Source organism: Penaeus monodon, chromosome 8, assembly GCF_015228065.2.
Source record: "Penaeus monodon isolate SGIC_2016 chromosome 8, NSTDA_Pmon_1, whole genome shotgun sequence".
Lineage (NCBI taxonomy): Eukaryota > Metazoa > Arthropoda > Malacostraca > Decapoda > Penaeidae > Penaeus > Penaeus monodon.
Window position 1 is genome coordinate 12,823,127 of NC_051393.1, and position 12,500 is coordinate 12,835,626.

Genomic DNA, 12,500 nt, shown 5'->3' on the forward strand with positions numbered 1-12,500 from the left:
TTTAGAATTTCTTGCTTTTCATAAAGGAAATGATGTTTATCTGAAACTAGATTTGCTTAATATCGTAACAACGCAATAGATAGTAAAGTTGTTCTTATAATTTTGGATTTGTTCTTTTTCTTTCATTTATTTCATAGTGAAGTTTATCTAATAAGGACTTGTATATGTTTTGAAGTGTATATTAATACTTGCACAATTCAAGTTTTACATTTTGATAAACTTCTTTACAGGCAAATTACAGTTAGTAGTATGCTCTTTGTACTTAATGTTTTTGGATTTAGCAATAATCAGGGTTCATGATTAGGTAGGATTTTTTTTTTTTTCAGTTTCTCCATTCAATATTATCTATATCTTGTATAATATTTGCAGTTGCAATGACTTCCTGCGCAATGATGAAGATGACTGGATTCCTGCTAGGGGCATCTTTTGGCCTTAGCATGGCCTACCACATTTCTTCATATACGTGAGTCCAGGCAACTGAAAGTGAATGAGATTTATTCCTTATTAGTGAGATGTTTTCAAATATGAATTATAAATAGGTATCTACTGTTCAATAACTTGCTGAAAACATGACATAACATGGTTGGAAAAGGGGGCAAGTGTGTTCTAAACATTTAGCATAATTTTAAAACATACAGTAACAGGTTCTATATTAAATACCAGATTATACAGATTGCCTATTATTATTATTATATATATGGGGCTGCCATAATGCAGTGGTAATCCATGTAACTGGGAACCCGTAGGGTCTCAGAGCTAAGGCAGTACTCATGAGGACTAAGCACGTAAAACCTATTGATAGGCACATCTATAAGTATTGGTTGAAAGCTTGCCTTGAATATATATATTTTCTATGTATATATTTATATGATTGATTGATTTTTATTTATTTATTTATTTATTTATTTTTATGTTATGGCAAGTCACTGATAACTTTTGAACTTTCAGTGTTACTGCAGATGCTCCAAAGATGATGTATGATTTTCGTACCATGCAATCTTTGGACAACTGGAAAGAATCTTCAGACACTGTCAGGGAACCAGGAATGTCAAAAGCTGTTTTTACTTTGCAGGTAAAGTTATTTTCTTTATTGTTTTGTATCTTTCAAATAATTACACACATTTGCTGGACCAATAGTTACTGAATTGCAAAACTTCATATCCACTTATATAGATATAAATGCATCCATCTTTGCCATAATAGGCTTAACTTAAAGTAATACTGCAATAGTTTCTATGCAAGAGTTTTATGTTCTCAAGAACAGGTATGTCTCTCAGTTAGATTCAAGAACAGGTATGTCACTCAGAACATGGACATAAAAGACATTATCACTTGCACTAGCTTAAACTAGGCTTTATCTATGCTATATTATTAACATCATGCAAACTGGTATCTTTGCAGAAATCAAAGTTATTTCAGCGAGCTGTGTTCTTCTCCATGCTCAATCTTCAGCCGAATGGAGCTGGCTTTGCAGGGACTTACACAAATGATGGGTGGAATTTAAGCAATCATTCAGCTCTTGAAATGAAAGTTCGTGGTCAAGGAGATAACTACATCTACAAAGTGAACTTCCAACATAAAGGACAAGAACCCAGTGTATACCCTTCTTATGAAATTTTCTTCACAGTAAGTTGGATTTTGTTTTGTTAAACTGAAGTTGTAAAATTAAGCATATCGTAATCTGTATGTACTATGTTTATGTTAACCAAAAAGCGACAGACATGGCATGTACATACATGCCATGCCCAGTTTATTTTGTTAATTGTTTTTACACCCTTTTCATTAATTTTTGAAAATATTTTATGTTATCTTGTATTGTTGCTACTATTGTCTATAACATTATAGTAATTACGATATCTATAATAAAAACAACACCATTGATATCAATAGCATTAGTAAATCATTTCCCAGGTAACATTGGGTTAACCTAACACAAAAATAACATGAAAGTAAAAAGACAGAATTTTTTTGTAATACAAAAATATCTTTCAGGCTCCAGAGAACAAGTGGACCATTATCTCTCTGCCGTTTAGTGAGTTTAAGCCATACTACCGTGGGGCTCTTGTTCCTGACGCAGAACCTCTTGACACATCGGATATAACGAGAACTACCATTCAGATTCCTGTGGCGTTTATAGCGACTTTAAACAGAGAGAACAAGCTCACTGGAGATTGATTATATTCAGGCTGTTTGAAATGCTGAGTTGACAATTGATTATCCATAAGTTATGAGAGATAATTTATTGTTTAGAGGAAGTGATAGATTTTTTTTTTTTTTATGAAAATGAAAGTTCAGGCTTTGATGTTATCTTATTATTTTTCCTAACATTTTTATGTACAAATGATAGTGTAAAGGGTGAACTAATTTCTCTTGTGTTGTTATAGCAAAATTAATATTGTACATGTTTTTGGTTGTGAAAATTACTCTTATACTGGATTACTATACAAAGAATTTAATATTCCCCCCATGTAACTAATGCTCATCTGTTTATTATGATAATAATAGTAATAATAATGATAATGATACAGATAATAAGGTGATTCAAACCTCTGAAAAACAGCAAGTCATATCTGTGTATGATTTCCCCCAGGTATGTAATTATTACTGAAGGTTGATATATGTGTACATGTAGGAGATGAAAGCTGAATAAATATTTCTAAAGATATATATTTTTATTGAATAATGATAATTATCTACCTCTATACTTATCTGTCTGTAAACTGCTATAGTTTGTAGATTTCACTGCATATTAAACAAATCTAGTTTGCTTTACATAAATTAAATATAATACAAAATATGTGTTCTTATTTTTCTATTTATTTTAAATTACTTTTGATAACCTGGTTGCTGAGAGCATTTAGTGAATAATAATTTGCAGAAAGAAAAATCCAACTTCACAAGAGGATGAATATTTGTAACCTGAGGGTTATGCAGTCACAAAAGGACACAATGCAAAAAGATTAAGTAACACTGAAAAAAAATGTAATTTTTTTTCTTACATATCTTAAGCATACCCCAAAGACAGTCATTGTTTTTAAAGGTTAATAAAGAGCATTCTTCCAATGAAATCAAAACAGAAAAACAGAAGCTGTACTCATTAGTGATAATTATAATATAACAGTATCTTTTTATCAGCAAGCCAACTTATTATAAACTAAAATAGATATATAAGGATCTCATATATGTTATGTTTGCATTGCATTCTATTGAGAAAAGCACACAGTAACATCGGCATCCATACAATTTTCAAAAAATGCATAAACTACTTTTGTGGTGAGTAGCAATACAGTACACTTCAGATAGATATATCAACTCTCTCTCTCTCTTTCTCTCTCTTTCTCTCTCTTTCTCTCTCTTTTTCTCTCTTTCTCTCTCTTTCTCTCTCTTTCTCTCTCTTTCTCTCTCTTTCTCTCTCTTTCTCTCTCTTTCTCTCTCTTTCTCTCTCTTTTTCTCTTTTCCTTCTCTCTCTTTCTCTCTCTCCTCTCTCTCTCTCTCTCTCCCCCCTCCCTCCCCCTCTCTCCCCCCTCCCTCCCCCTCTCTCCCCCCTCCCTCCCCCTCTCTCCCTCCCCCTCCTCCCTCCTCCCTCTCCCTCTCTCCCTCCTTCTCCCTCTCTCCCTCCCTCTCCCTCTCTCCCTTTCTCTCCCTTTCCCTCTCCCTCTCCCTCTCATTTATGATTATTACATACTATAATTTTTATTTATGCTGTTATTTCTCTTGTACAAGTGGTTTTATAATTTGTGTTATCAGTCTTGTGTTAGGTGATTAATGCATTTAGGTTATTTCTGAATCATCACTGGAAAATCTGGACTACTTCTTGAATCCATATGTTTTTTAAGCTGTAGCAATCATGAACAATAAGGTTTAACAAGTGTAACCCTTATAGTTTCTAGGGAATTCCTGTATGTATTTATATAGATGCAGTCACATGCACACATACACACACACTCATAGCACTTTTTTTTTTTTTCATCATTATACACTTTTTTCATCTCTTTTCTTACTTACTTAATCACACATACCACATACCAGCCTTATGTACAGTAAAATTGAAAGTTGTGATTGATTCATGCTTTGTATTTTCAGATACAGTAAAAAAAAAAAAATGTGGCAGCGGCCAGCTCTTGCACTTCTCTATTTGGCGATAGTTGTCGTTGTGACATGGATGGTGGAAATGGTGTTTTGGTGGGATGCTGGATACACATCATACCAGGTAATTCAGATGCGTTTAACTTTCTCAGTTCAGAAGAAAAGTGATTTTCCTTAGGTATTTATGTTTACTCTTCAGCAGGAAGTATGTATTGTTAAAGGTTATATTAATTAGTCATTGAATGTCAGTAAAGAAAATGTACAATATAGCTCTACCTTTATAATTGTACTCGATAATAGTATGCAGAATTTTTGTATGTGTGTGTGTGTGTGTGTGTGTGTGTGTGTGTGTGTGTGTGTGTGTGTGTGTGTGTGTGTGTGTTTGTGCTTGGTAATGATAATTTCTTTTATTAAAAGACAATATATGTTTTGCAGATTGTAAATCCACTAAGAAATTTATCAGTATCACAGTTACGCAGTCTGCTTGAAATTCGAGGCATCCAGCACACAGCACTCTTAGAGAAATCAGAAATTGTAAACCTTCTGCAACAGTCAGGTACAAATTTTTCCTTCTCAATCTATAGCAATTCTATTCTCCAGAAATCCACCATCATCATCAAGTTGAACACATTCTTTCAAATGTAAAAAAAAATCATTTAAAATTTATGTAATTGTGCAAATGATACTCAAATAGTATCATCGTGAAGAATGTGCAGCTCTGGCATTCATTTTGCACACTCAGGGTTCTGTTGATGATTGCAATGCAGTTCGAAGTCTGATGTGTGATATATTTTATAAAAGAAAGAAATAATCACACATTAGAAACTGAGGCATACTTTTTTTTTTTTTTTTTTTTGGGGGGGTGGAATTTTTTTTTCTTTCTTTTTTTTTCTTTTTTTCTTTTCTTATCTTTTCTTCCCATTATTATTATAACTAGATTTTAGGGGTTACAGGTCTTAGTGTTTTTAATGCATGTCTCAATGGGTTTACTTAATGGGTTTAAATTCCATGAGAAAGTAGTGTTTGGATATAGCAAGTATTTATCATAAAGTGATAAGTGTTTTTATGTCGTTGTTTTCCTTAACAGGCCCAGTCCAGTATGGAGAACTTTTAGAGAAAAAAGAGGATACTAAGAAACAGGCTCCAATAGAGTTATCAGGGAAAGATGACTATCATGAACAAGTTAGTATTGTAGCGGGGCGTAGACCCAGTAGAATTCACTATGTCTGGTTGAGTTCGGGCTCAACCGAGAATATAGATTTTATTTGGGAAAAGATTCGTCTGCAGTGAACAGATGTAAGATTCCAGGCCTACGGCACGCTGCCACCACCCGATTAGTAGGTTCGGGAACCGTGTGTGTTGTGTATGGGGGTGTGAATGTTGTATGAAAGAAGGGTGGAAGGAAAGTACAGGATGTATGTGCTGAATGTTGGATGTGTAAGTGTGTATATGTGAAAAGGGAGATAGCGTAGGCCGAGCGTCTGCGTGGACGTGTTTGGAAGAAAAATGCAAGATCATAAAATTCTTCCTCTTCCCTTCAGTTTGAGCATCCACCTGCTGGAAGTGGAACCCAGGTATAGCAAAGTTATGGTCTGTTCTAGAGTATCAGCTTAATATACTCCGATTCATCTAGCCTTCTTACAGCCTTTCAGGGGTTGCGAGATAGAGTAACCAGCAATGTGCTGTTAAGGAGACCCGAGCCCAAGAAAGTTTCAAGCATTCAGCCTTAGTCTGAACCAGAACTTAAGATGTAAATATCATTTGTTTATTTGACTGGGACCGAGTGAAAGCTCTACGATAGTATGATATTTATTTATTGAGCAAATCGCACTCATTAGGGAGGTCTACAGGAAATATTTCAGTCACAGGAAATTTCATAGATGCGTACATCACCAATTTGATCACAGCGGGTTGATGCACTTGAAAACCACACCAGATATACTCAAAAATGACTTAGTGTATTTTCACTCCTAAGTTGGCGTCCCAACTCCATAAGTATTTTTAAACAAGTGTTTTAGCATAAACACATGCTAATCCCTAGTATGAATAAGTTAATCTCCAACCCAAAATGGAGATTAACTTAAAAAAAAAAAGCAAAACAAACTAGTGCTGATAAACTCTGCATAAAAACACTTGTGTAAACAACAAAAAATATTTTAGAAATATCATGTAAGAACAATTTAGCGTTGAAGGCCAAATAAAGAAAATAACGCCAAAGGGAACCACAAGATCACAGACTGCCTGACACACCCACAAGGTCGGGCAGGTATCAAGACAACAAATCGAGACAAAGTAAAAGTAAAAAGTAAAATGGCCCTGAAGTTATTATGGGTGAGACTTATTGAAATAAACCTTCCTCCCAGGAGGTACGGATCCTCGAGCTGAGGGAAGGAAACTAAGTATTGACTTAGTTTAAAATCAAGGAATGACACACTGGAGGTACGGATCCTCAAGCAGTGTTCCTTCTGTGTGAAGTGGTCTTTTTATACTCTGACACTTTGAATTCACAGTGCAGCTTTGGGACAGAGAAAGAGTGCACTCCACAGATGATGATGTAGCGTGCCACACGCCAAAGTCCAAAAGAGACCAGGTGTCTCCTACACACAACCATTAAAAGAACACAAAGTAAATCCAAAGCGAGCACACCGAGAACGGGACCACAGTACACACAGAAGTCAGGACCGAACTGTCTTCCCCTCACAAAACTAGGGGTATTTATACCAGAAAAAGACCCTCAGGCCATGCCCCAGGCATGGCGCGAAAAGAAGAAGATATGCAAAATAAGTGTTGAACTACCAACCCGATAGTCCGGCAGTCCAAACAAGCCAACGACCCAAACAACCGTGAAAAGAGAAGGAGAGAGAAAAACACTATCAAACGACCATTACTCCCTTCAGGGGCTATTGTGACACTTTGGAAGGAAAGGATACCTAGAAGAACTGGTAATGTACATTTCGGGCTGTAACTATCTACGGTATGGGACTTGGGAAATTAATAAATCTTTTATTTTTCTCGGAGACTTCAACACCATCCAAGTAACGAGACTTGGTTTAGAATACGTTCGTTGGTTATTTTTATAACCATGTTCACATTATTTCTTAACACTGCCCGCCTCGTTGGGGGAAGCGGAGCCCGGGACGTCTCATCCAAGTCAATGGCAGCATCGCAGAGTTCCCCACGTCCTTTGTTCCGTGGTAGAGAAGGCAGGCATGTGGCATGGTAAAGACCCGGCCTCAACCACTCGGCGCCCGAGGATGATGTCAGTCCAGGCGAGATCGACCTTAGAGTCGGCGAGTGCGCAGCCGTACACTACAAGTATAATTCTACTCAAAAGTTGTTTTTTGGCATTTCTAAAATTTTACACACACACACACACACAAACACACACACATACACACACACACATACACACACACACACACACACACACACACACACACACACTCACTCACACTCACACACTCAGATATTCTCTTATTTGTTCACTCATCTCTTTTCTTGTTGTAGGTTTATGAAGAGAATGAGTCTTTATGGCTTGTTGAGGTAGTTCCTGGAGAGGGTCAGTACACAGGCCACCGTCTTCTGGATGACCGTTCTTGGCGTATCCTGGCACCCAAGCTGCAGGCTCTCCAGATCAGCAGTGCCGTCATCAGCTGCCAGTTTGATCGTAGGTGAGTATGAATATTGCTGTTTTGTTATGTTTAGATTTATACAGTTAATATATTCAGGAGAAAGTATGATCATTTTCACTTATGATACATTGCTTTTTTCAGTTTTTTTTTTTTTTTCTATAGTTACTTGCTGTTATTTAGCTTTTAAACAACTGTAACATAAGAAGTTTTCATCAGTAATGTTATGAAAACATTATCATGTGTCTGAAGCAATACTAATCAATTTTGAAAGACACAGTGTGATAGGGTAGATGCAAACAACAACCTGTAAGCAGTTTAAAGTATACAAGATGACCCACAAAATTTGTACTGACAAAATAGTATGTGAAACTTTGTATATTATATGAAATATTATTGCTCTTTCTTTTAGATTCTGTGCACGGCAAGGCTGGAGTCACCCACAACTGGTACTGGTGCTGCCACCAAGGAAACAGGGAAACATGCAGAGTAGTTGGATCAATGGCCAGACAGCAGGAAGAGAGCACATTGTTTTAGCATCAACAACACATCTCACTGCTGCTTCAGTTCTTTCATGGCTTCATAGCCAAATACAGTCAAGAATTCAAGTTGTTAATTGCTTGACACAGCTTGAAGAAATTTGGTTCAATACCACAGCTGTCAGTAAAGAAAAGGTAATGCAGAAAAGTTTGAGGTTTATCATGCGCTTTACCCCTTCACTGTGACTAGTATTGAAACCCTTATTTTTGGTAAAGTAGGCCTGGCTAGTATTTTGCCTTTTGTTCATTAAGTATATTTAAAAGCTTTGAGAGTAAATATAAGTATTGACTTTTGTATTCACTACCTTAGACACAAGGCCTTTATAAACTTGTTTCATCTAAATTATTACTGTTATGACAGAAGATAAACAAGTTTTGACCAGTGTAGAAAAAAAAGTAGAAACTAATACTTTGCTTTCTCTTTTTACCAGTCTTCCCTTCTCCACTTGATATGTGAGATATATAGCCTATTACTTTTTGTTGATTTTTATCAATACATGTAAAAAATGGAATTACTACTTTCTCCAACCTCTTTTTCCATTTTAGCTATTATTGTTTGCTCTGTTTCAAAAGATTGGGTCTAAAGATTGTTTATTTTATTGACAGATTCCACGTGTGGTTTATATCTCTGAGTTGTTGAACCCACCATTATTGATAGCAACTCTTAGTCTCCGACTGTCAACTCGAATTAAGCTTGCATCTTTCACTGTCAAGTATGAAGAAAAGGAACAAGTAAGTGTTTTTCTTTCTTTTCTTCTTTGTGCATCTATCATTTTCTTGGGTGTAGGAAATTAGATTTTGGCAAAGATCTATACTGGAAGAATAGAAATATGGAATTTGTGTTCATATAGTAGAATATCTCTCCTTTTCCATGAAACTTTTATAGTAGAACCCACTTTACATTTTGCTTTGTTTAGCCAATGAAGATGGAGAGTATGAAAAACTGTAATACCTTATTTTGATTGGTTAAGCTGAAATGACATCTGTCAGGTCTCCACACTTTCACCGTCTCTCCTCTCTTTATTTATTTACTTACCTACAGTAATTATTATTTGATTCTCTCATATTTTCCAGGTTTCCCAGTTGCTTAAAAGGACAGGACTGACTGGAATACCAAATATAGCTGTTGTCACAGCAGGAGTAACTTCTTATGGCAAGCAGAAGGGAGAGTCGCTCACAAACACTGCCCTTGATTCCTACATGTGTACTCTACAGCCTCAAATGAATGATGTCTTTTTAGTATCACTTGTGCTGGCCAATGCCTTAGCAGTTGCTGATATATTTAATGTGTTTGATGTCCGGGTGAGAGCATGGAAACATGCCATTCGCACTCTGATACGAATGCTTGTATACAACATATTTGTTTTTGTTGTTTGGCTTGCCTTCACTGCAATTCTCAAGTTTCCATTAGCTAATATTTTTCTTGAATCTGGGTTATGGTTGATCTCCTATTTAAACTCTACTTGGCTTTTTGCTCAGCTAAGATACCATTGGCTTATGATCACAAGGCATCCCATCATATTTTGGATGTCAGCGCACATTTTTGGCATCATCGTCATCTTGAGGAGGGTCATCTCAAGAAGGGAAAGTGAACCAGCTGATATGGATTCCAATTGGTGGTCAATATTCTCAATGGATTCCTATTTGGTTGACGTTCTTTTCCGTCCCATGGCATCACTGTCTCGCCCAAGGCCATCTCAGGATTTAGGTCTGGAGGAGGGCATGGAGCTCCTCATAGAGCGATTAGCCACACCAGACTTGTGGCTACATCCTGTTATACCAAATGATTATATGAAGGATTTGCCAACATGGAGGTATGATGGGTGGGGCAACGAGGAAGACCTAAATCAGAAAGTGAAACGGATATTGATAGCGTCAGTGATAATGAAAATGACATTCTGCTAGACATACATGCCTGTTGTCAAGATGAAAATTGTAGGCTATGTGAGCTTTGGACTACAGTGAAGGAAATATATGTCTGTCATCGATGTGCAATCTTGAAAAGGAAATTGGAGAGGCAGTACTTGAGGTACAGAAAAATCAGTGACAGCTGTCTTCAAAACATTACATATGAAAAGTTATTAAAAGTTTGTGAAAATTGTTCAAAACAAAGAAACAAAATGCAGCACTCAATTCCCAACAGAGTGATTCATTGAAGGATGTATGGCTGCTTTCACCTCAGAGTCTGACAGAATTAAAATGGACAGCACCATCATATGCAATAGAAAGTCGGGTATGTGCAATATGCCTAGGAAGATACCGATGGTCAGCAGTTTTGTGTGGCCTTCCATGTGGACACAACTACCACCACTCTTGCATTACAGAGTGGTTATTAAAAGATAACCACCATTGTCCAACCTGCCGTTGGCCATCATATAAAAATAAACCAGCTAATACTACGCATGAGCATGAAGAATAAACAGCAAATAAAGTGTGATCTGATGGAATATTCTTGGTAATATTTTATAGTTGATATTATAAGGATGATATTATTCTAGAACATATACATGAATTGTCAGTTATAAATACCAAGCATGATATTACTACATTTATGGGTTTTCAAGGGCCCAGAGTTTCCTTAGGTTAAATTTGTTGTCTTACAGTTGTTCATGTTTCTGGAAGACCCTCACATTTATCCTAAGAAAACATGTATGTGATTAATGTTTCTTTTGATTTTTTCTCGAAACAAATAAAAATCTCTAAAAAAAAGTATAATTATAATGATGATAATGATAATAATAATGATGATGATAATATTTAGCCTCGGTAAATTCTGAAGCAGAACTGAAATGTGATTCTTTATTCTTTCTTTTCCTCTTTTTCTTTTCTTTTGTTCAGGCTCATGAAATGAGCTGCATTATTTCATATTTTTCTTATTTCTGAAATTAGAATTGAAGTAAAGGAAGCATAGAGATATATAAATATATAATCATCATGTTATAAAATTAAAAAAACAGTTGCTTACGCTTCTTGTGATATATGCAGACATTATTAATTACTTATAAAACATGAAAATTGATAATTCAAAATGAACTTGATAGAGGGAAAGATTTTTTTTTTTAATTCTGACTAATCCTTCTGGAGATTTTTTCATTCCAACTATGTGGTATTAACTATGTGATATATGATATTGTAATGGTAAAATGCTGCTTGAAGAAAGTGTATGAACCTTTCTTGGTTAGCTGTGTCACCTTAGTTGGCAAAAGTCAGCCAAGATGTAACTGAATTAATACTGTGATGCTATTTATTGTTAATGGATTTATTGTAACACAAAAATATACAAATAATTACTAAAACTAAAATCTTTTGTTTTTTAACTTTTTTTCTCTGTGTGCATCCTTCTGGGTGGGTGTGAAGTGATGGTGTGGTAGCCTAGATAAGTACTGTACATGCCTTCTCACTTACATCTGACTAGCCTGAAACCAAAAGGGAGTAGCTGTGCAAAAACCTGCCTGCTCATAGCCTCTCCATCATCAAGACTTCTGCAGTACCCCCTCCTAGCCACCCATGGAAACTAGGTACCTTGCAGTCCTAGGCTGAACTGTGGGGGCTCTTGGAGTAGCAAGAGGCCCTAAAGGTATGGGGTCATGCCCTACTGGCGTGTGGAGGGGGCCTTTCCAGTCTGCCACCCCAAGAGAACCCAATTGGCAGTGAAGTATATAGATGTTAGTGTTGGGGGTAGAGTAAGCGTCCTTTCCACCCAGTAAGTAAGGCAGGCTGTGGGTCCCGCTGGGACTCAGACTGGGAGCTTGGGTTACCCGTCTGCTTCCCAGTGGCCTCCTACTGATGTTTGTAAACTTGACATGAAAGAGATGCTTTACTCCAAACTCATCTATAATAGACAGCAGTCCTCAGCAAGGTATTTGAAATTTTTAGGGTGATTTCAATGCATTACCTGGCTGCAGTAGAGCTGTCTATGAGATGTCTGTTTGGTCCTCATGGCTCAGGAGCTGATGCCGGCAGTGAGAATAGCCTCCTTATCTAGGACTTTTCAAGGTCCCAGAAATTGGGGATTTCATGCCTTGGTACCTGCGCCTTGACCTGCATGTTGGACATGGTACAGGGATGTGGGTAATGTGGCCAAGGAGATGGACCATGTCCTCATTAGCACTGTTGTGCAATCCTCTAGAACTGCAGGTTATATCAAAGTGCAGAATTCTGTGGTACTGATCATAGATTTGTTGTGGCTACCTTTTGAGTCCACTTTAAAATTCCCCCCCCCCCCCACACACACACATATTGCATA

At 36.7% G+C, this 12,500-nt stretch overlaps 2 protein-coding genes across 2 annotated transcripts in view; both read left to right on the top strand.

Moving 5' to 3' along the window:
* Positions 1-2,175, top strand: part of LOC119575877 (uncharacterized protein C9E9.15-like) — a 4,142-nt gene extending 1,967 nt beyond the window's left edge. Inside the window, exons 3-6 of the mRNA XM_037923414.1 lie at positions 370-463; positions 949-1,072; positions 1,402-1,626; positions 1,993-2,175. Of these exons, the coding sequence (XP_037779342.1) occupies positions 370-463; positions 949-1,072; positions 1,402-1,626; positions 1,993-2,175 (626 nt within the window). The remainder of the gene's footprint in view (positions 1-369; positions 464-948; positions 1,073-1,401; positions 1,627-1,992) is intronic.
* Positions 2,176-4,081: 1,906 nt separating this feature from the next.
* LOC119576160 (E3 ubiquitin-protein ligase RNF103-like) lies at positions 4,082-11,200 on the top strand. The gene is given in 9 exon segments (XM_037923726.1): positions 4,082-4,210; positions 4,522-4,642; positions 5,174-5,268; positions 7,594-7,757; positions 8,128-8,389; positions 8,861-8,986; positions 9,329-10,094; positions 10,097-10,354; positions 10,357-11,200. Coding segments are annotated over 9 exon segments (2,217 nt in total). The 5' UTR covers positions 4,082-4,102; the 3' UTR covers positions 10,674-11,200.
* Positions 11,201-12,500: the final 1,300 nt, after the last annotated feature.